This window comes from Cavia porcellus, unplaced genomic scaffold, assembly GCF_034190915.1.
Source record: "Cavia porcellus strain 051 isolate PalLab524CR breed Dunkin Hartley unplaced genomic scaffold, mCavPor4.1 scaffold_9, whole genome shotgun sequence".
NCBI classification, from domain to species: domain Eukaryota; kingdom Metazoa; phylum Chordata; class Mammalia; order Rodentia; family Caviidae; genus Cavia; species Cavia porcellus.
In genome coordinates, this window is record NW_026947492.1 from 35,212,136 (window position 1) to 35,236,662 (window position 24,527).

The following is a 24,527-nucleotide window of genomic DNA, read 5'->3' on the forward strand; positions in this document are numbered from 1 at the left end:
CTGGTTGAAACCATTTTGGATATCAATCAGTGCTTAGAGTCACAGCTGTCCTTACTTCATTCCTCTTTCATTAAATCAGAGTAATAAAGAACCTGAAACTGGGGCTTCAAAAAGCCAAGGCAAAGAAAACTGAAAGTTTGTACATTTCTATGCAGAACCAAAGATGATTAAGGAGGCTGAGCATGACTGATCCCTGTACTCACTGTCCACACCACCTCCACACAAATCACAGGAATACATTTCTCTCAATTCACTATACTTGGAATAACATGGAATAGCTTCATACATAATTCTCTTTTTTTTGTTTTCATACATAATTTTCTGTTTGGAATACTTATTGAGCTCATTCTATTTCTTCATTGCTTAGATAATTTATTTTAAGCTTTTATCATATATTTTCATAATTTGCTGAATTAAAGGATAAACATGTTGCATAATTAGGTGATGGTGATATACTTGGGTTTTCACAATTGTTCCAGAAATAATTTTTGTTTATAAATCGTTTTGCTCAGGAATGGGTTTGTCTTAGTATAGAGAACTTGCCTAGTATACACAAGGCCCTACATACTATCCCTAGGACCACAAATAAATCATTTTGTTCTAAGATTTCCCAAACAAAGGACTGATACTTAAGTCAGATTCACAGCACATAGTGCTTAAGTCTCCTGATCTAAAATTAACACGTTACACCTGTATGTTATTTATCAACTTACCTCTGACTTCTAGCATCAAACTTCTCACTGTCCTGAATAATTGGAATTTGATATTTATTACCTATAAAATGTCTTTACCACTGGCAATCTGCACCTTTCAAATCTAATCTGCCAGTCACAAGACAATATTTATTTAGCCTATGTGGAAAGAGTCAAACAGATCACCTTTTAGATATCAAATCTACCACAATCTGAGGATGGCTGGGGATGGAGCTCAGTGGCCAAGTATGGTGCTGGGTAAGATTCCTGGCACCATAAAAAAAGAAAAAAGAAAAAAAAAGCCAATAAATTAACACTGTTTTCTCCCTTTTCACCTATTGATTACGCATGACCACTGTGGAGGGGGAAGAGATAGGAGCCCTGCTTCCTGAGGTCCATGTGGCAGGGCTCTGCATTCTTCTTAGAAGCTCCTAATCGGCCCTGGGCTACTTTTCATCCCAGCCAAGGCAGAAGGAGCCACTCACAATGTCAGAGACTAGGCACAGCCACACTCCCTGCAGAGTAACTCACACTCCTAATGGAGCAGGCAGATGGTGATCACTGGCCTACCTCCTGCTGATGTGTCCATAATGTTGCAAGCCTGCTGCAAATTTCATAAGCAAAAATACCTTGTCCCAGGACAGTCCTCTGCCTAGGGATTTCTCCAGAAGCAGCCTAGGAATTTCTCCAGAAGCAATAATGCCTCACAGTGAAAGAGAAACCAAAGGGGTTTGTCTTTCTTTCCTGGGGAAAATATTGCCTTGCCTTTTATCTTTTCTTTCCTTGTATGTATTGTATTGTTTGTTTTTTTATTTTTAGAGACAAGGTCCAGACTGACCTTGAACTCATTATATAGCCCAGGCTGTCCTTGCACTAACTGTCATCCTCCTGCCTCACTGTTGGGATTATGGGCCTGTAAGTCACTGACTCTCTCTCTTGTCACAACAAGGTTTGGACATGCTAGTGAGACTTTCAAAATGAATGAACACACTTTATAAAGTAAGAGTCATAACTGGCAAGACTATACAAAAAAAGAGAGCCGAAGAAGGAGAAAAACATAACTGTGGAAAGGTGTGATGTGGATAATAGGTCCTTGCCACTCAAGTGTGCTTCATAGACCAGCACTGCTGTTAGTGCACCCAAGTCTATTACACTGCAGAAGTATCACCCTCGCCTCAGACTTACTGAATCAGAATCTGCATTATTATTAAATTTTGAAGTATTTCATGTGTACATTAAATGTTGGGAATCACTGTTCTAAAACTTGTAATACTATATTTTTTATACCTGGAAAGTAGGTACAAATAATGTTTTTCTCTGAAATATATATATATATATATATATATATATATATATATATATTTTCTGGTGATTATAAGACACATGAAGCCTACAACTGAATCTCACATCATAAAATGGCAAGTAGGGCTCTTTAAAGGAGGGAAATAGAATATTTCATGAATCTGATGTTCAAACAATCAGAACTCAGGTACAGATAAAAGTCACATAACCAAACCTCTTCATTTTATAGGAAATGAAATCACACGGTAGGAAAGAAGTGTGGGTTCCCCAGGTCAGACTGTGGCAAATTCCCAGAATCCTAGTTTAATACGTCTTTATTAATTAAATGATTCGTTTTATAAACAAATGCTCAAGTTAAAAAAGAAATCAGCATTAAAGAAAAAAAGTGAGATTATTCCTAAACTTGCACCAAGCATATTTAATAGTAGATGCACAATACATGCTTGTTTGAATGAACAATTTACTTTGATGCAGCGACAAACAATGCAACTCACATTTTCTCAGAAGGCTGACCTGGGTTTTATAAATACAATTAAGTAATTTCCTTATGGAAAAAACAACAGTTTCAATTTAAAAACAATTCATACTATTATCTTCCACAGAATTTCAAAATTACAGTCAGTTTTAATAAAACGGATAATTTCAATGTTTATTTTTTGGTACGGGAATCTTTGATTTCAATAAAATACGTATTGAAATCAGATGTTGAAGATTGTAACTTAGAATACTGAAGTACAGAGTACTTACCAATACTAATTTCATCATCTGTTTCGGCATCACCAATACATTCAAATTGGAAGTCTTGTAATGATTGGGAAAATTTCTGGACTGCTATAGATAGATCTGCAATTAAAAAATAGAAGACAACTTTAAAAATGAGATACTGAAGAGTATCCAAGTAATACATGACTTTAAAAATTTAAGGAGACTACTAAATAAATATCTCAGTAGCTTGATCTGCTCTGCTGAAAGGAGACTTGCCTTTTTAAGAAAGGTCTGATAGCAAGTGATGGCATATACCTGCACTTCCAGCATGGGGGTGTGCCAAGGCAGGGGAATCACAAGGGTGAAGCCAGGCTGGGTTACAAGAGACCAGCCTAAAGAGAGTGAGTGAGTGAGTGTGTGTGTGTGTGTGTGTGTGTGTGTGTGTGTGTGTGTGTCAGAGAGACAGACAGACACACAGAGACAGAGACACAGAGAGGAGAAAAAAAGGGAGCGGGAGGGGAGAGGAGGAAAGGAGGGAGGAGGAAAAAGGATGAAAGAAAGAAAAAATGGAATTTTAATGCCAGGATATAATATCTAGAAGTCAATTTATCAAACCTTTTATCAAAAAATTACCAAGCACTAATCACAAATGAAGCACTACTTGTAAAAATGAATGACATGGAAGATGCCAGTGGAAAACAAAAAAATCCAACTGTTGATGAGAAATGGTCACCAACAATACACTGTATAGACTGTGGGAAAACTGAAAGTGTCTCTCACTATGAACTATTGGCTGAGATCTAGAAGGTAAAATATTACATAACCTGAAAGGGTGTTTACAAACAGCTTTGTGATTTACAGGAGATTCAAGCTAAACACAGTTTCCAGTCCTGACTTGAGTTTAAACAAGGCCAGAAATCTGACTAAATCCAGATAAAGAATTATTTTTATTTTCGGGCAGAACAAAAGTAACCCTGGCCCAAGGAGAAGGTCATAAATCCCTAGGAGGAAACAGACTAAGAAGCAACCTGACAGAGATTAAAAATGTCCCATCGGAAGCCTACCTGCCATGGCTGAAATCCAAGCCCTGCCACTAGCTTACCATGTAGCACTGGGCAGATTATTTAACTCTTCTGGACCACTGTCCTCTCTTACATAAAAATGCAGTAACAATGGTATAAACACTTCATAGGACTGCTTTCAGGACTGAATGGTTTAATATTTGCAAAGGATTTGAACAGCACCTGGCATTGTTTACATCTGTTAAATAAAATTAAAATTTAAAAAATCCTCAAAGTATAGCCATTGGGGAGAATAAAGGTCCCATCTCTCAGAGCTGCTACGATCTTTTATGTCCACCCTGCCACTGGTGTCTATACCAAGAATAAAGCCTATTTTCTGGAATTCACTGTGTACCTTATTTCATGGTATGCTGCTAGTACGGGTTCACTTTCAATACCTACATGCTTATATCTAATATAGCACTGGGAATTGGCAAACACTGCCATTGACTAACACTTAGTCAGACTCCTCTAACTTTCCTCTCAAATCAGGCTCCACCTTGGTCCCATCCTTGCTAGGTCTGCATGGCCCAGTTTTAGCAAGGATCCTGCTAAGTTAGTTTAGAGAATCCCTCACACTCGATATGTGTTCAAATTCCCAGTCCTCATCTTTTATGTGTGATTTCTTAGCCTACTTACAGCAAGAACCTCACTACCCTTGATATCTACTTAGTCATTTTTTTTACTCACTAACTCTTATTAAAATTGCTCTACATGTGCTAGCTATAAATCTCTACTTAGTCTTGCTATATTGGGATTTGAGCTTGTCTTTCTCTTGCCTCCTACAAGAATCGTAACACCTATCATAATAGTCCTAAATGACATTTTTCTTACCATTTTAACAAGTGGTTTTTTTTCTTGTGGTATTGGCTGTCATATTGACCTAGATCCTGAGCATTTTTTCTTAACTTTTATTTTAGACAAGTTCTCGTAAGTTACTCAGATACCCAGGTAAGTCTCAAACTTACGATTCTCCTAAACTGTATTAGCCCGAGAGTGCTGAAATTTCAGGTAAATGCCACTGTATTGCCTTCATATTTTCTTTAATGAGACAGATGTGGCTTCATGCCTCAATTGCTCCTCAGGGATTTACTGCTGCAATGGCAATAATGTACATGAAACCCCACACCCAAGTAACTGCCAAAGTCAACACTGAAAAATAAGTTGATCTTTAATCACCAAGGTCACCTTCTGTATCACTTTGATCCAAGAGCTCATCAAGGGCAATTCTGAAGACCACAGCCACAGGTTTCAGAGGCTGCATTTTTATTGTTTTAAATATACACTGGAATGTTTTGCTTTGGTTTTTACCTTTGGTTTAAAAACTAAACCATTCTCTGATAAGAGGCTGCTGCTGTCAGATTAACATGTCTTCACATAAACAAGGTAAAATCCTAGGATCAGCTATTCATTGTACCTAAGAAGGTACATGAATCCAAGAAAGCTATTTTGCTTTAGATTTTCAGGAAAATGAAGTAATCTCCTTAGGGAATTATTAATCAATGAGAAAAACAAGGGCTTTGTCAGAACTAGGCTTCATCAAGTAGTAACAAGGCTTAAAAAATCAATCATCCCTCCTGAGGATAATTTTTCTTATCTATACAACAGGAAACTAATAATTGTCTTGCAGGGTTGTTAGGAAGATTAAATGAGATTGTACCTGGTATAAAATATACACCTCAATATATGGCATCAGTTGTCATCTGGCTCACATCTACCAGCTCACACAGGTAGAAAAGTTGAACAGCCTTTCATAGAAAGGCACTGTGTGAAAATATGCATTTATCTAATAGTGTACACCTCTGACTAGGGGGTAGAAAAATAATATTTACATCAAATATTATAAGAATACAAAGAAAGATGATTCCTTTTAAGCTAACCTATATATGAGTACTCTTGCTGAATCCGAGAAAAAATATTCAATTTAACTTTACATATAGAATATAAATTTAGAATATGTTCTACTGAATTTAAATCTGAAGATGCCCAATTCCTGGGTCTGAGGCTGAAGAAATTGAGACAGAGCACATGGGCAGATCAAGACACTTAGGAATCCAAGAGTCCTTTGGGTTTCCTTCAAACCCAAATGAGCTATAGTAGCTAGAAGTTCTGTCCTAAGAAACTGTTCATGTAAATTCGTATTTCCGTCTATACTATCCTTTATTTCCCATGGCGTCTCTGAATGAGAAAGGTAAGCTGCTTTGTCCTTTCACAGACATCTCAGTAAATGTACTATAATAATTCCCATCCCAACAAGAACATACTGACCCACTTGTAAGCCACCTGGTCAATATAGCCAAGCAATTAACAATACAAGCGAGCATCATAGCTCACACCTCTAATCCCAGCACTCAAGTCAGTGCAAATTCCAGTCCAGGCTACATAGTGAGTTCAAGGCCGCCCTGAACTGCACAATGAGACCCTGACTCTTGTAAAACAAATGAACAACTGAAAAAGCTCCAGAAGCAGATTACCTGGGTTGGAATCCTTTTTCTACCAGTTTAACTTGTGATGTAATAATAGGTTAAGTTCTATAACCTTCTGTACACCTCAGTATCCTGGTTAAGTTCCATAATTTGTACGTACCTCAGTACCCTCATCTGTTAAGGGGAACAGAATCTATCTTTTATGGTAATTGTAGGGAGTTAAAACAGATGAAAAATTGTGTCTGATACACAGCATTCAAAATACATGGGCTTTTTCTACGTCAAACATCTCAGGAAAAAGAAAGAAAGAAAAAAAAAAAAACAGGAAAAAGCAAAGTCCAACCATGAAGGCAGCACAGCTGACCATAGGTAACCTGGGGAAAGTGCTAAAAAAATAGGCTATTGACAGGAGCTTCAAATTTTCTCTTGCTTACTACTATAAGGCAGTTGAGCCACGACAGTATTATTCTTTAGTATTCTCATGTAACAGATGAGTGTCTTATTTCAACACTGGATGGAACTGAGAACACATGAATAACTCCTTCACGAAGCTCAACATCTTTCACTGATTTAAAAATCACATGAGCTAGCGATATACATTCAGTAGAAAGGTACATTCTTAGCATGCTCAAAACCCTGAGTTCAATACTCAACACTAAAATTAAAATCTTACGAGGCATACTATTCCCCAATTGTGTAGCTATTCCCTAATTTTGTAGCTAAGTTTCTAAATGAAAATCAGAGGCTTAAAAGAGAAGTACTGATTTTAAATCCTTTTAAAAGTTGATCTAAATCATAATAGGAAGACAGACTTTAAAACTTAAATTTTAAAATGTATTGTTTTAAAGCATCATAATGAACAGAAAAATCATTTTCTCCTAAACACAAACAGAAACCATGCCAAATGGGATAACATTCAGACTGAAATGTCTCTATTTTTACCCAAATATAAAGACAAACAAGAAAAATAACCCTCGTTGGAGGCAACATGGTCACACTTTTTTTTTTTTTTTTTTTTGTCTTTTTCGTTTTTTTATCGGTACCAGGGATCGAACTCATGACTGCCTGCTTGCAAGGCAGGCGCTTATGACACTGAGCTAAATCCCCAGGCCCCAACATGGTCACATTTTAAAGTGAAAGTACAGAAATAACATTCATCAACTGGTGCAACGTTACTCACACAAAGATACCACAAGTGCCACACACACCACACATCCTTCCCATTTGTCTAACCTGCAAATGAAACATAGATTGCCTTTACATGTTTTCACATTACAACTTGGAAGCTTCAATTAGTCAACAATGTGTTTACATCAAAGAATTAAGCTGCAGCATCCATGATTAGATGATGCTAATGAAACACTAAAATTTCATTTCATAAGAGCTATACATACACCTGGTAATGTTTAATTATAACTTGTCTTAAATATAGACTTAAAAGCTGTTGATGGATCTACGTTTACAACATTAGCTATGGAAATGAGTTAAATTTATTTGGAAACAAGTACAACAAGTCAGTCTACTTGTATAAGGCAGTCCCTCCTGGAATTCAGTTTCTCTGAATTGGATTTAAACAAGACTCATAGGAACACTATGTCCAAACACATACATTACAGAATTATTTACACTACTATGCAAAAGGCAAACAATATGAACCAATGGGGCTACGAAGGTATGAACAGAATTGATCCTCCCCTCCAAAAGGGCACAAGTCAGTAGGGGCATGAGGCAGGTAATTAATTACATCAAAAGGAAACTGATAAATCATCCTATAGAAGTTAATAACAACATGGAAAGGACTTAGCACCTGATAAGTTTCCCAAGCATTTTATTTCAATTAACTCCTCTTCACAACAGCTACCAGAACTAGATATCATCACTTTCATTTTACAGATGAAAAAGCTGAGTTACAGAGAGGGTAATTTCCTGAAGATAGCAAAAAACAATGTCACAGTAGAATCAGAATTCTAACCTAGGAAGTCAACTCCATAATCCTACTTCACCACACTGCCACACTGCTCTGCACACAATCCTTTAGTAGAAATACCCACAATAAACAATAAACTCTGCTTGTTTGTGGAGGAAGACTTCCTAGAGCAATCATTAAGAACAGGTATGTGAAAAATGCAGCTACCTATCAACAAGAATATGGTAATACTGTGTCCAGAATAGCCCTAACTGCAGCTGTTTACCTACATGTCAATCACATCTACCAAGATTCATACCCAGCTAACGCACTATATATTATCAGAAACAAACTGTCTACTATCTTATACACATACTTCTATTGGTATATCAACTACTTGGAAGATACTGTTTTACATGTTCCAGAGTCAAAATGATCCCTTCTTCATGATCTCTCCCAAGTCCCAATTTCTTCTGAAATACCCTTACCATGTGTTGTGTGACTCTTGTGATACTTTTTCTGTCTTAATTTACATGTTAGTTACACATAAATCTAATTCACTCACACTATTTTAAATAATACTGAAAGTGAGAAACTTTACCATTTATGAGTATTACTCAACTATCCAGCACATATCTATTAAGCTACAAGAGCTCAACTGTTGAAACCATCCATTTCTGAAAGACAGGTAAAATACTTGGAGCTTCCAGATGCTGTATGTCTTCCCTTCTTTTTCTTTCTTTCTTTCTTTTCTTTCACACTTCCAAGTCCCAGCATGGCTTTTTCAGTCATTTGTAAGAGATGAGTTATCCCATTTCCAAAATAATGATGTTTTACTACTTAGGAGAAGCTTTAAAGATGCACAACAAAGATAGCAATCACATTTGTAAGATGTTTTATTATTTCAAAGTTCTTATAGACTTACTCTTATACTAAGGTATGATTGTTAAGGACTTGAAAAATTAAGTGATAATTCACCTATAGTCAAAGAGCTGACTCCAACCTGCAGAGGCCTTCTGCTTTCTAAATCGGATTCTCTTTATAGCCTATTAGCCTATCATAGACAAATCCCAAAGACTGACAAATATTAAGACTGAAGTGGGGGCTGGAGATTTAGCTCAACGGCATAAGTGCCTGCCTTGCAAGCAGACAGTCGTGAGTTCGATCCCCAGTACCGATAAAAAGGAAAAAGACCAAAAAAAAAAAAAAAAAAAGACTGAAGGGAATGTCAGTCTTTCGATAACATTTAACTCGTCCTTCCTCTGCCGTATAAATTTTAAGATAACAAGACTCCAAGTAAAATGGAATATCATGAGAAAATATTAGTTGTGCTTAGGATGGAAGAATCTAGCAGAAAATGTACATAGACTTATGAAATACAATATTAAAAGTTAGAAGAAATGCATACTTTTTTTTTCTGAGACAGGCTCTCACTATATATAGCTCAGGCATCCTAGATTCACTATGTAGTCCAAGCCAACCTTGAACTCATGACAATCCTCCTGCCTCAACTATCCTAATGCTGGGATTATAGGCATATACTACACATTGTGTATTTTCTAATCCTATAAAATAATTGAATAAAGTTCTAGGGTTTAAACTAGGTACATATGCATCTATATTTGCCTTACTGAACAAAATACATAGCAATGTGAGAGACAGAGGAATACAAACCAACACTAAACTGTTCATAATGTAAGAATCCACTAAAGATAAATTGGCGAAAAGCTTATAGTACTGAAACATGAAACTGCAAGCCTTAATTTAATTTAAAAAATAGCAGATATGTCACAGAACCACCAACTAAACATTTATCATAACTGCAATTAAGTTTTTACTGTTATCTCAAAACTTAAAAGGTCGGATTGCTAGAGAAAAATCAGAAAAAAGAATGCTGAATGTGGCACAATACAAGAAAAACACAATGAGAACTTGTCAATTTAAAAACTTCTATGGCTTTTATTACAACAAAGTTTTAAAATGACAACTTTTCTACATTCTGTTCTGTCTAATTGGCTAGAAAAATTCTGATTGTGTGACATTAACAAATAAAGAACACTTACAGTATTGAAGTAGCCTAATTTGACATGGTCTTTTTATTTCTACACAACATGTATATTTAAGATTTTATTTCTGCATCCATCTCTCACAGTGGACACATCCATCATTCTAATACAATACAATACAATACAAGTAAAAATATCTGTTTTCAGTGATAAAGTCTCATGCATTGAAGGCTCTCAGATGTGGAAAGAAGTCCTTCAATTAGAATCAACCATTCTTTCATATCACAGTTAAGAGTACACAGACATAAGTACACAGACGTGGGTGTCAATACAATTTACTACACTGTCATTCAGATCCAGCATACTGTGTCCAGGAAACTCAGGTTTCTTGTGTACACTGGGATGAAGTCAATCTCTTGCAAGACTGTCATGAGTATTATATAAAATTGGTTTAGAATATAAAATTGGTAAAGAAATTTGAAATATTGTTTCTCAACAAATGTTGACTGCTATACCACTATTTATTATGATGGTAAATATAGAATTAAAAAGTTTTACTGTAAACATATTTGTTTATTAAATTACTATTTTCAGGAGCACTTCAGTGAAAAAAATATGATTCTGGCCCCTAATGAAGACCAAATAGTCTGTAACCCCACAAATGATACCTGTTCGGCAAGTAGTTTCAGAAGATTCTGGCCTAAAGTACCAAATAGGAACCAACTATTGACTGGATTTTATCCACAGTTTTTATAAAACTACACATTGCATAAAAATTAAAAATGAAAAACCATAAGGATTTGCTATTACTACAACCCAAGTTATAAAACGAAAGTTCAAAAGATAAACCCCCATCTTCTTACCCTGGGGAAAAAACTTGAAAACAAAGGGTAAAGAAATACAGGCATCCCGTGGTTTCCTTGGCTTCTCTTCCTGCTGCTCCAGCCTCACCTCAGGTGCCTCCCCTGAGGTTTCTCTCCCAGACTCTGAATTACAGAGGAATTTGTCTTCAGCCACCTTGCTGAACACCTTCTGCTGTTAGTTAAATCCTATCTATGTATTTGTGCACAGATAACCCCTAAGTTTAGAGGCTCAAATACCAAGCAAAATTTTCCAAAATATCCTCCTGCCTTTTTTGTTCTTTTTAATTATAAAACACTCTGCCTCCCAACATGGACGAGTTTATAGTTCTCAGCCTCCCTGTCCTATTTACACTTTGTCTTGGCTTCCTGATACACCTGCCGACTCATGACCTCTTTCCCAGACAATCATTCATCTCCCATTATTTGCTGAACTTTTATAACTTACTCTTATAGCCAGAAAGCTATGGATCCTCTTAACGTATCTTCCCAGTACAACTTTTGCTCTACTCACTAGTAGAAAGTTTCAGTGTTCTACCCTTAGCTGCAGCCCACTTTTCTCAATTACCTAACATATCTACCAAAGATAGTGACTCTGGAAGGGATCTGGGGTCACTTTATATTTTAATCTTACACATCTACCTATTGCCAAATCTTACAATTTACTTCCTATTGCCATCCTGTTCTTCTTGGTTTCATATGCCAGATAAACTTCTTGAAATCATGATTTGACTAGTTCAATTTCTTTTAAAGTACCACACAAAGTTGTTTTTACTGGACTATTAAAGCACATCTTTTGCTCTATGCCTTTTAAATTTCCCTTTCTCTTAGATTATTTGCACAATCAAGTTTCCAGCCAAAGAAACTAATCTAAACTAGAAAGGAACTGCTACATGATCAGATGCATTATACTTTGCAAGGAATGCAGATCATTAGGATATAAAGATCTAGTCTTGACAGACAGTATTTTCCCTTAGGCTTTTTTTTTTTTTTTTAATTTTATTTAAGGAGAAAGAGAAAAAAAAAACAGAAAAAGGGTACAAGTAATACAAAATTTAAAAAATAAACAGTAACAAATCACTAGTTAATAGATTACATATTGTTATCTTAGAAATAGTTGTTCAAGTTACAAAATTAAAGCATATAAAGTGGACTTTCAAACAGTGAGACTGCAAACAGTTTTGTTCAATGATCCAACAAAACTCAGTAATATGGTTCTCTATCTTATACACTTAAACATATATGCAGTTATAACCTTTAGAGCACTTTCTTTTCTTTTCTTTTGTACAATGACAATTACACTTTTTGGGTTTTATTACTCCCACAGTTCTTATTACTTTTTTTGAAGAGAGTAAAACCAAATGCGACATATCAAAACAGAGTCAGTCAAATCAAAAGGATGGACATAATAGATAATGTAAAAACAAAATACAAGGTGATCAACAATGGTTACCATACTGCCTCTTGCTATCTTAAGAAGAACTGCCTATATCATCAGTTATAATAAAATTGAACAAAAGAGTAAAGAATAAAACCAAAACATTGGAGACATTACAGCACTTTAAAAGAAGATAATAGTCAACCAGAATGGGCGTCATAACGAATCTTATTGTCTTCACAGTTGTTGCCTATACTTTTGAACTTGGTACTATCAAGCTAAGCAGAATAGGGGAAAATCAAGATGGTGAGGGTAATGCAGGGTTTCAAATCAAGTTAATAGGAAATCAAAGTAGGTTACTATAATGTATCCTGCTATTTTTTATTTATTTTTCCCTTTATTAAAAAGATAAAAAATAAAAAAGCAAATAATTTTAAAAAAGGAGATTGAGATAAAAGATGGCATAACAGCAAAACAGCGCAGGTCAAAACATAACCATTTAAGCAAAATAGTGTTTCACCACAAGATATCCTGACACAAAAATAGTTACCAGAGTGTCTCTTTCCTTGAAATCTTTGAGTATAACTTCATATACTGTAGCACCAAACATATCCAGACAATGTAAAACCATTCAAGAGAATGACATTATGACAGGGTATTTAGAACCAACTAACAGAAAATGAACAACGGTTTCTGTATAATCTCCTTGTCTATAAAAGCTTTTGTTTATATTATCGCATATAATAAAATCCAATAAGATACAATCTGTTAAGACCAATGGAGACAGAAGGACAAAAGCTTGATGGAACTTCAAAACAAGATGATATTAAATCAGCACTAGCTATTATGATGTTTTGTTTTCTCCAAAATAGCTGTTCCTACCATCCAATCTTCTCTGCCTCATTTCTGTTGAGCTCTTTTTCTGTCATTTGTTGTCAGTTTGTCTTCTTCATTTCTCTTTCTGCTCCATTCATTGTGGCCTCTCTGCCAATATTTCTGGAATCTTGGTATTTTCCTTTTTTAGAATATCCTGCAGTATTCTCTGTAGAGTTGAACTGGTGGTTGCAAATTCCCCTAGTTCCTCTTTATCCTGGAAGCACTTTGTTTTTCCATCAATTTCCAGGGACAGTTGTGCAGGATATATCAATCTTGGCTGGAGGTTATTATCTTTCAAAGCTTGAATTATTTCCCCCACGCTCTTCATGATTTGATGATTTGTGCTGAGAAGTCTGCTGTAATTCTGATGGGTGTTCCCTTGTAAGTGATCTGTTTCTTGTCTCTGACAGCTTTTAATATTCTGTTCTTATATTGGATTTCTGGAATTTTGATTATTATATGCCTGGGTGTAGCTCTGTTTGAGTTCTAGGTGGCTGGGGTCCTGTATGCCTCATACAGCTGAGTATCTTTACCTTTTGCTAAATTAGGGAAATTCTCTTGGATTATTTCTGTGAATAGCTTTTGTAGTCCTTTTGTTTATGTCCCTACTTCTTTTATATTCTTAATTCTTAAGTTATAGATCCGCTTATCATCTTCTAGCCTTTGTATTACTGCTGTTTGTTTTCTTGATATTTTTAAGAATTTTTTCATTTTATGCTCCCACATTACAAATCTGCCCCTCCAGTTCAGATAATCTATCCTTAGTTTCTTTCAGGCTGTTATGCCAGCTTTCGATAGAGTTTTTAGTTTCCTGGTAATCTCTTTGAACCTGCTTCATATATTCTATGTTTTGTCTATTTTCTCTTTCAAATGATTCTCCCCTTTTTTTCTGTTCTTCCATTCCACCATCTGTTTTTTCTTGGGCAGTACTTAGCATTTCTCTTAACTATTCTACTTATATCTTGCTTTAGGTCGTTAATAACTTCATTTTTGAACTCGTCTATGAGACTCTGGAGATACTGCTTTATGTCTACTGGTGCCTTGTCTGATATAGCATGTTTCTCAGCATTGAGGGCTGAGGACCCTTTCTAGTTGCTGCCTCTTTCCATATTTTCTGTTCCTTTCATACAAGCGTATATAGGAGGCCCAATTTCTTTCTTTGTTGGTTACAGTTTGTTTGAATTGCACTGGCTAGGTGTTCCCGCCCACTGCAGTGTACTAGGGAAACACAGACCTGGGCAGCCTATGCTGGGCCCACCCCTCCAGGTCAACCTACCGAAGGCTTTACTGCTAGGGTGCACCTCCAGGCGCTGGGACCTGTGTTGTACTCACCTACTGGGTCTTAAGTCAGTGGCATCACCCAAGCCAGGCACTCCCCACCAATCCTGCTTGAGAGGGGAATATGCGACTAAGGACACTGCAGCGTCCTGTTCCGGCTAGTCTGCCCAGTCCCAGTATGTCCTTTGCTGAAGCCTCCTACTATGGAAAGATCCCCGATCCGCTCACTCACCGCAGTTCGATGCTGGGCTCCTGGCCAGTCCTGCTCTCAACTCCATTCACCGCTTCCCACTCTGAGCTTTCGCAGCTCTCTCCTTGCCGTGATGATTGGGATGCAGCAGCGGCTGCAAGAAATTCAAATTGCGGCTTCCAGTGGCACGGGCTCCAGCTTCCGCACTGAGACCTTATCTGTTCCTGTTATAGCACCGGGATTGCATTTCCAGTTGGTTTCTCTTAGTTTAGTTCGTTCCTGGGTTGGCAGGGTACATCTCCCCTTGCTTAGGACTTCTCACCCTGCACCATTCCTGGATTTTAAGTGGGATATCTCAGAGAGCCTCCATAGCTGCTGCTATCTATCTGTCATGTTCTCCTGGAAGTCGATTAAGCCTCCTTTTAGCCTTTTAAAGAATGTTTAAACTCGTCTCTTGGAAGATTAATCCTAAAGCTACCCTATATTGTCTAATCAGAGCAAAGTATCTGCTGACTTACAGATACCAAAATAGGACATTTCACACATTCTGAAAACAATGGCTCCTCTTAGTATATCTTCCTGGTGCTACAATTTCTATCTGAAAATTGGGAGAAGAAAGCCAAGTTATTTTATGCTGTGTCACCTTTTTCTTTGATATATAGTATAGTTGTCAGCTTTCCACTACTGACACAAAACACCTGGCATAAATAAAAGAAGAAGAGTTTATCTGCCTCTTCAAAATAACTTTCAGAAGTTTCAGTCCATGATCAGCTGGATCCGAGGCAGAAACATCAGATGGAAGGCCATGGTAGAGGAAAGTTTCTAACTTACAGAACCAGGAAAAGAGCACAGAGGAAGGGGCTAGGGACCAATATGGTCCCCAAGGTCATGCCTCTGGGGGCCACTTCCTCCAACTAGGACCCCACCTCCTAATAGCCCATTCAGCACAAACTCCTCAGGAGGGTCCCTCACAATCTACCCACTTCTCTCCAGGAATCTTTTAATCCAGGTAAATTGATGATCAAGATTAACCTGCAAATACGTATTACAAAAAAGTAGAATTCACAGAAATTAACTTGTAACTGATACTTCTATTGAGGCAGCCAGCTTGGGCTGTGGCCTCAGTCTACTGAAAAAGGTGTATTTTTCCTACTCTGATATTAGATGTACTTCAAGAAAAATTTCAGAAATATTACACTACTCTACCTCTTTCTTGGACATCCATATACTAAATAAATTACTTTGTATATACTTAGTAAATAGACTAAGTAATTTATTTGTATCTACATTCCTTGATCCCTCCTAGACAATATGTCTAAGAGGCTGTCTCAGGACTTTACTATAACCAGCACAGGATCTTAACAGTAGGGTGCTGTCAATAAATAGAAGAGAATTCAGAATATTTAGTAAAGGTAAATTCAGGGCTTTCCAAGATTGTTAAAAATCAGTTAGAGATAAGAAGCCAAGTGAATCAGATACAAACTTGTTTTCAGTTATAAAAGTTATTATGAAGAAGAGAAAATCAGAGCCCCAGAAAATAAACACACTTCATTATCACTCCAAATCAAATCAACTATTAAATCAAATAGATGAGTTTTAAGGAGCCAGGAAAAATGGCTTTCACTTAAGATCTTAAAAAGTTGGGCAAAAAAAAAGCAGTGTCTGCTAACAAAAGCACCCCACAAACTTCACAGATAACTTTAAATTTTCACCACTGCTTTCAAAGAATTACTCTGGTGGTCTAATCAGGCCTGGTACAGTAACCATTCAGTTAAAATTTTGTTTTAAGTTTCATAAGCATCAACCATTACAGAAAGATCTACAGTGCGTTTCTATTTCCCCAAATCATATTCTTATGAAAATTAGGTTTGCCTTTTAAACAATGATGAGATATTTTGTTGTCAAAGTACAAGTTAAACTCTTTGGCCATGTGAATAAGGTAAGTAGTGATAGAACTGTGGAAAGGAGAAGAGGAGGAGGATTGGCGGCGGCTGAAAAGATAAGAAGTATAAAATATAAGTAACCTTTATTTTGGGAATGCGGGGAGAGACACCTCCGACCCCCTGGGGCGTGGCATCTCCACCCGGGGCCGGCGATCTCTCCCCCGACACTTGGCGTGGGGGAATATAAGTAGCCTACGCTTAGGGCAGTGCCCTAAGACCATTAGAGATGCACAGGTATTTCACTGGCACACGTTTGGCGCCAGGGGAAGGTTTCGAAGGGTGGGGGTATAGGGTTACAGGTAAATCTCTAGAGGCGGGGGAGGCAGGAGCTCCCTAATTCCGGCTGAGGCTTTTCTGGCTACAGTGTCCGGTCTGGGCCAGCAACCCTTTCAGTAGCATAAGCTCCCCAAGTTTCAATTTACCTACCTATAAAATGGAGATAACATTAATACATCCCTCAATTGTACAACTATTCTAGTTCATAGGTTATAATGACCACAGAAATCATGCCTGCAAATGATAGCACTTCACACAGTAAGAGTAAATAATCTATCTTTTTTTGGATTTTTTTTTTAATACAGGGTCTCACTATATAATGCAGGCTAGTCCTGAACTCCCTTTTAGATCCCAGCCTGGCCTCACATTTATGGTGATCCTACTGCCTCAGCCTTCTGAGTGGTAGGATTACAGGTATGGATCACCATATCCAGCTAATTCATCATTACTGCTATTTGATTTTTAAGGAGGATTATCTTCCAAAACTATAACTATGTGTTGGTCTGTGGTGTTTGGTTAGTAGGCCTGTACTCAGCCTACTCAATGTGGGCCCAAAAACGATAACAATTCACTGTTACATGATGGCAGTATTTTTAATGCAGCCAAAGTCCTCGCAAACCAAAATGGTAATAGTGCCAGTACAGTCAAATTGTTTCTATTCTGAGACATAAATTCACTGTTTTACTCAAGGGCATTTTCTTGTTAGCTGTATGCGCTGTAAACCATTAATAAGTTACATAGCACCTACACTACCTTCAATGACTGAGTCTAATATTATAGCTCCAAAAAAAAGTATCACCTCATCACTCACAGGTGCATTCCATCATAAAAAGCCAATCCCGTAACTCAATAATTAAATCTGTTTAATTAAGCCAAGAAAGAAGTTCATATACACAAACCTTTAAAACTTTTCCAAACACATTGTGATGCACTTAGTGATAAGTTTAGAGCATAATTTTAACTGCTGTGCTAATTGTAACATCATATTTGGTTTTTCATTATTGTATTATTATTTTTATTTAAGCAAAAGAAAATGCATTATATCATGTAATACCATAGCTATACATGAAGCGCATGGCTATGACAAAAAATATTCACATAGCAATAAAAGTAACATCCTCTTAAAGTGTGACAATGTTTTATAACAAACAGCAACAGAAGAAGAAGACATAAACCACTGCCTTGGACAACACATGGAAGTGTGTTGGCATCATGCCTCACTCTTCTCAAAAGAAACAAAAAAAGACACTGTGTAACTGGGCAGAGCCTGGATTGCCAGCGAGGAAAGACCACAAAGATCATTATTCTCCACTTAGAGTGGGAGTTCTGTGTGTGTTGTTTTCAATAAACTCATTATTCTACATAATTACAGACTTCATTTTGCTAGTATTCTATCCCATTCTGAAACACTAAAGCAGTTCTGGAGACTATTGAGGAAAATGCATTTTAAAATTTCAATTTTCATTGCGAACCCTTAGAGCTTTAAAGTAGGATACACTATCTTCTACTTTTTCTGCTCTTACATTTCAAATGCTTCGTATTTAATATACTGACCTACTACAACCATCCTACTCTCTTAAATACATGTCTCTTATATACACATACTATCATAGATACAGTGTGACTCTCAAATCACAGGTATATCCCTTATCTCATTGGAACAGTGCTGGAGAAGGTTTACAGGTAAGGTCCAAGAGTCATTGACTTAACAACAAAATCATAGTCTCCCATTTCTAGATCAAACCCATGTTTCTAACATTAAATAACTTTAGGCTGTTTCTTTTAAAGTTACAATTCTACCAAAACTGGAATTTGCTGAATAGTAAACAAAAATCTCATTTTCACCATATCATTTGTATTTTCTTTTAATTATTATAGTCTTTCTTAAGCACTCATATTTTTAGATCTAAATACATCCCCTTTATGTAATTATATTAACTGCCTATGTAGCATATATTTGCATGGAATGCTTAGTTAAAAATCTGTAAGTGGTACTGAAGAAGATATACATTATATATGCAACATTTTTATCATGTGATGATTAATATTGCTCATCAGAAAATATAACAGATCTCAACCTATTATTCAGAACTGATATATACACTTAAACTCATTCACATAAGATACTCTGCTGTTTCAGTTACTAATAGGCACACACTTCATTGATTTGCAAACAATTAGTAACTGCTTGCTGAGACTGAATAGTACAGGTTTTTTTTTTAGCAACAGAACTCAGGAATTCCAACTGTGTCAACTTGTACAATTGTGTCTGGCTTCCCACATTTTGGAAAGCACACTGTCTCTATTTTATAGCCACAAATAATAGACTTTTCATATAAATGATACACACAATTTATGCCAGGCATTAATTAGACAGCACACGGCCAATGAGTAAGTCACCATTAAATTTTAAAACTTACTAAAGATATACGTATGTGGCTTTAAACTCCTCTTACATTTTTGGCAGACTTCAACTTCTCAACTGGTTCCTGAATCATGAGAAACCTTATGTGTCGTAACGTTTAAGCTACCATAGTTCATGTATTATAAGATGTTAAATTTTACAAGTCCTATGTTAAAAATACAAAAACTACGCAACTGAGACTCAGTGAATCATGGTGTGGCTTTACATTTTACCCTCTGACAGTCACACTGAATGACAGCATCCTATGCAGCATCTGACATTGTCAATAAAAGGCAAGCACTATTACCAACTTAACCTCAAAAAGCTAAAAATCAAATAGCATATTTTGCACCACTTTAATTGCCATTCTCTATCTTAAAAACCCTAACACTGTGAAAAGTCTGCTTAAAAATATATCTAGAATATCTCTTAGTTGTTAGGAGAACGGGAAATAAGAAATTCATTCTCTCTAGCTTAGTTTTTCATTCCCTTAGGATAGACAAGATCTGAAAACTCCCAATTTTTTGGGTTTGCATCAGGCCTAAAATAAATAGAACTGCAAGTGGCTCTGAGCAGCCTTGTATTCCCAGACAAGAGCACTACAAATGCTAGAATATGGAATTGTGGGCAATAGTTTAGCAAGCACTCTCTAGACAATGGGCAAGATAGGCATTAAGTCTCTCCCGTATTTTCATGTTGAAAATCCATGAGAAAGCAACAAACAATTGAGGGATAAAACTGTGTAGACCATTACTTTCTCCACATGCTCTCTAGGTGTAACTTGTTAAACACAGGATATTCTCTGTCACACTTGCATTCAGTGCAGATCCTCTGCAGTGTAGAGAGCCAGGCTATTGTGTGTCTCGGGCAACGATTAGCCAGGGAAATGAAAGTGTTTGCACTAGCTATCACTAGGTCTGTGGCAAGGGTGGTACAATGGTAAGCACTGTCTTCAGCAACTTTATTCAACAACTTAATTATAAAAGCAGGTTACACCGAATACCAGACTAATGATATTATAGCCAATATTTGTTTAAGATAGGGTCTTCATGCATGTCAGGCTGGTCTTGAATCCCAGAATGGCTTCAAACTCATGGTGATCCATCTGCCTCAGCCTCGTGAGTGTTGGGCTTACAACCATGTACCACAACGCCCAGCTAACATCTATATTATCTCTATGAAGTTCATTGGAATATTTCTTTCATAGCAACTTCCAGAACCAAAATAGAGATATATACTGTACTATCCAAACAGAAACCTGCGGGGTTTGGCCAGGTGTACTGATGCACACCTGTGATCCCAGGCTCAGGAAGGGGAAGCAGGAGAATAACTGCAAGACTGAGGCCAGCCTAGAATATACAGTGAGTTCAAGGCCAGCCTGAACTACATAGCAAGACTCTGTTGCAAAATACCAAGGGGGAAAAAAATGAAATTCTTGAGTTCCTGTTTGTTTTTTAAAAAGAATGCATAGTAAGCTTGATATATAATCTGCATAGTAATTAATAGAGTTTGATGCCAGGTGTGGTGGCATAAGCCTGCAATTCCAGTGCTCTTGAAGACTGAGGCAGGATTGCAAGTTTGACCCCGGCCTGGTAACTTTACCATTTAGCAAATTTCTAATTTAAAATAAAAAAGGGCTGAGGTGCAGTTAAGTGCAGAGGCCTACGGTTTATTTCCAGTACTAGGATAGATGAATCAATGGATGGATGGATGGATGGATGGAAAGGTAAAATAAAAACATCTTGATATATATTCTTCCTAAGTATCTTTATCCCACAAACAAATTTTTGTGGTACTACCTTGTACTATCTGTGAAGAAACCATATCCTTAAACAAGAGTAAATTTTAAACCTGCATCCATTCCAACTATAATAAATTCTAAAAAACCACTACAAATTAAGGAGCTTTTTATTGAAAATACTCTTGTGATATAGCAAAATAGGCCATTCATTTCATCAAAATTTTTCCACATAAGTCTTACTTAATCAGTCAAAAAGATAAGTTTTAACCTCCCTTTTGTCAGTTTCTAACTCCATCAACCTACAAAGACCCCAGATCCCATCACCTGGACAATTTGGCAAGTGAGAAGCAAAATGCATCTGAAATGTCAGCTGGCTCCGTGGCTGCTAGACAAGAGCAGAGAATGAATTTTTCAAGATCAAAGACACTAAAGACTGTACTTTCTCTAACCCCAAGGAGTGGAACTGAGAAGGAAACTCATCAACCTGTCAAATCACTTAACTTAAAATCACGTCTCTAGATTCATCAAAGGCACTGGGTGATGAGTGATAGGAATAACTAAATGGCTAGTCAACAAGTGCCAAAATAAATGAGAATTTACTCCAAAGGAAATGTTTTTTCTCTCAAGCTAAGAAGAAACTGGTTCCTTGAATTATTAAAAAAAAAAAAAAAAAAAAAGCTTCTCTCCTCTACTCCTCTACTTTAAAAGTCTGCATCTACTTCTCACGAAGATTTTCTCCAGCAATTCTGCCCAGAGCCACAGCAGCCTTTATGTTTGTACTCTTGAACTCTCTCCCCTGATTCATTTCTGAGTTTACTTACCACCATCTGATCCAAACAGTTTATCCATTTTGAATATAGGTTCTATGAAAACATAAATATTAACTTATTTTGATTACTGTTGAAAGGCATGCAATTTTGCATAAACATGAATGAAACCAAAAGCATCCAGTCAGCTCCTCCAATAGTGGCCTTATTAACACAGACTGTATGTATCCTATAGTAAATAACGAAGAATAAATACAGCTCTGTAACTTTTATATAAAAACAAATCAAAAGATATTATAAAGTAAATAATATACTTTAAAAGAAATTTTGGCTTGTGATGAATAGAACAGAATTCTACAGCATTTAGTCCAATAGGGAAAGGAATAGGTACAGAACGGGGTGTGTTTCCTCTGTTCTCCCTTTAGAAGTAACTTAATAGGAATGTCTGCAAAGAGTTGTATTAAAACTAATACACAGAAATGATAACATTCTTCCTTTTATATGTACACCTGAAAAGAAATGTTTTTCAGCCATACATTCTATAGTACAGCAATTTTCCTTAAAGCTAATCTGGATCACACTATTAAAGACTAAAATTAAGATTTACCAGTTCATTTCCTGTATGTATGGAACAGAACTCAGACTGGAAAAAAAGGAGCTCATGAGGAGTGGCCAAAATGCAAAGTTCTTAAAATGCCAGTTGGCTCCTGAGAATCCTAAAGTTAGCACTTGTTACATCAAAGATTTGTAACTTAGCTCTTATTTCTCCAATGAAGATTTTTGTTTTCAACACCTACAAATGAGTCCAGGATCTTTACACTAGCTATACCTCAAGCTCTATTTTTATGATTTTTACATTGAGATAGACTCTCACTAAGTCCTAAATTGTGGAGGCTGGGCTGAACTTGTGACTCTTCTGCCTGGACATCCAGAGTGCTGAGATTACAGATATGCACCATCATATCTGGCTAAATATCTTAAACACATGTGATTTCTAAAGCACTGCTTCAACACCAAACTGAAAACTTCTTTACTGTTCCTCCACTAACTAGTGGTACACAGGCTTTAAATGATTGGTAAAAATCGATGTTTATATTTATAGACTAAATCATGATTAAATGGACATTTACTAACATAGCAAGAAAGAAGATTTGAATTATCACCCACACTAACTAGTCTAAATTTTATTTATATCAATTTTATCATATGGTTGTAAGTAATTCTAAAGGAAACTGTCTCAAAGTTTTGAGTTCAAAACTTCATTTAACATAACAAAAATCTGCCCTTTACCAAAGTAGTAAAAAATACTTATATTTTGAATTATTATTAACACAAAAATGAACAAAGGCAAAAGGAAGACATCAGTTGTACTCTCAGTTCTGCTGGCATTAATTAACTATGTGACCTTATATGAAAACTCTGGTGAAAACTTCCCTAGGCCTAAGGAGATTGGACCACACATGATGCAAATAGACCTTCCAGAGGGGCATCACCAACACAGTACCTACCATGTAACATTCACTTAGTAATTCAACCAAGAAATCTTTGTAATCAGTAGGTTCTGCTGCTTTAAATTAGAAAACTCTTCAATTCCAAGAGAACCTCAAAGGAAATAGATTACTACCATTTACCAGAACTCACACACCTGAAACTTGGGCTACTCAAAACCACACTCACTGCCCCTGAATTAGGTCCCTGCAAGATAGTCAAATGTGAGCAACAGTCACTAGAGGAGGCTTTATGCTCTTTCTGCCTCAGGGTCACCTCCCCTCCCTCTTCTGAAGTTTGAGAGGAAATGAAGTAAGACACTGAAGCCAGTTCAACAATGACAAGCAGTTAACATTACAACACAAGATTGTAATTAGTTATAAAAAAAGAAAATATGACCTTGTCTACCATCCAAGAGTCAATAGCTTGCTGGGGCATAAGCAAGTTATTTTCATCAGTAGGATTACGTGTGAGGATAGACTTTGACCCACACACTGAAGAGAAGCAGAAAGATTGCTTGAAGCATGAGTAAGAATTAGCTTAGGGACAGGAAAGGGTAAAAATGCAGCTAGACTTTTATTTATATTGTCTGCCCTTGCCTTTTTATTTCCTGAAGAGATCAATAAGATTTTCCCTAAAGTTTGTGTATTTTAAAACCCACAAAACTAAATTAGAAAGTTTGCGGGTCTCTGGTTGAAAGAGACAACCTTACGGCTTTCCTTCTAAATCTGGGCATGCCAGAACCACATACAGTAGTCATTACAAAAGTGGGAAGGGATGCTTGCTCTTAACATTAGCTAAGGACAAAACAACAATTTTCAGATTAAAATAAATACTAGGTTATTTTACTTCACCAAAATTAGTCTCTGCCTTCACAATGGTAAACATGAGAACAAAAAATCTTGCACAGGGAAATCAGCCTTATCAGCAATACCTCCAAAATAGGTGTCCTCAACCTTCACACAATTATGTCAATAAATTAGACTCTTAGTAACATAGAGGACTAGGAAGCTAGGCCTTCAGAGTTCTTCATTCTAAGGTAGTAGCCACAGAGAGAAGGTAAGGGCTGTGCAAAGGTTAGTATTACAGCAGACACAGCCCAGCAGGAAGCACTCCACAAATGAGCTTCCTTTCCCACATCTGCTGAACACACATACAGTCAACCTTCATGTCATTCAGACTGTGGCCTCTCAGAAGGCACCAGTCTCATTAACCCTATGATTCCTTC

General features: G+C 36.6%; 1 protein-coding gene across 4 annotated transcripts in view; it reads right to left on the bottom strand.

Moving 5' to 3' along the window:
• The window catches only part of Arhgap42 (Rho GTPase activating protein 42), a 239,955-nt gene that overhangs the window by 176,434 nt on the left and 38,994 nt on the right, over window positions 1-24,527 (bottom strand). For all 4 annotated transcript variants that reach the window (XM_063256192.1, XM_063256193.1, XM_003472736.5 and 1 more), the window contains exon 2: window positions 2,742-2,837. In XM_063256192.1, the coding sequence (XP_063112262.1) occupies window positions 2,742-2,837 (96 nt within the window). The remainder of the gene's footprint in view (window positions 1-2,741; window positions 2,838-24,527) is intronic.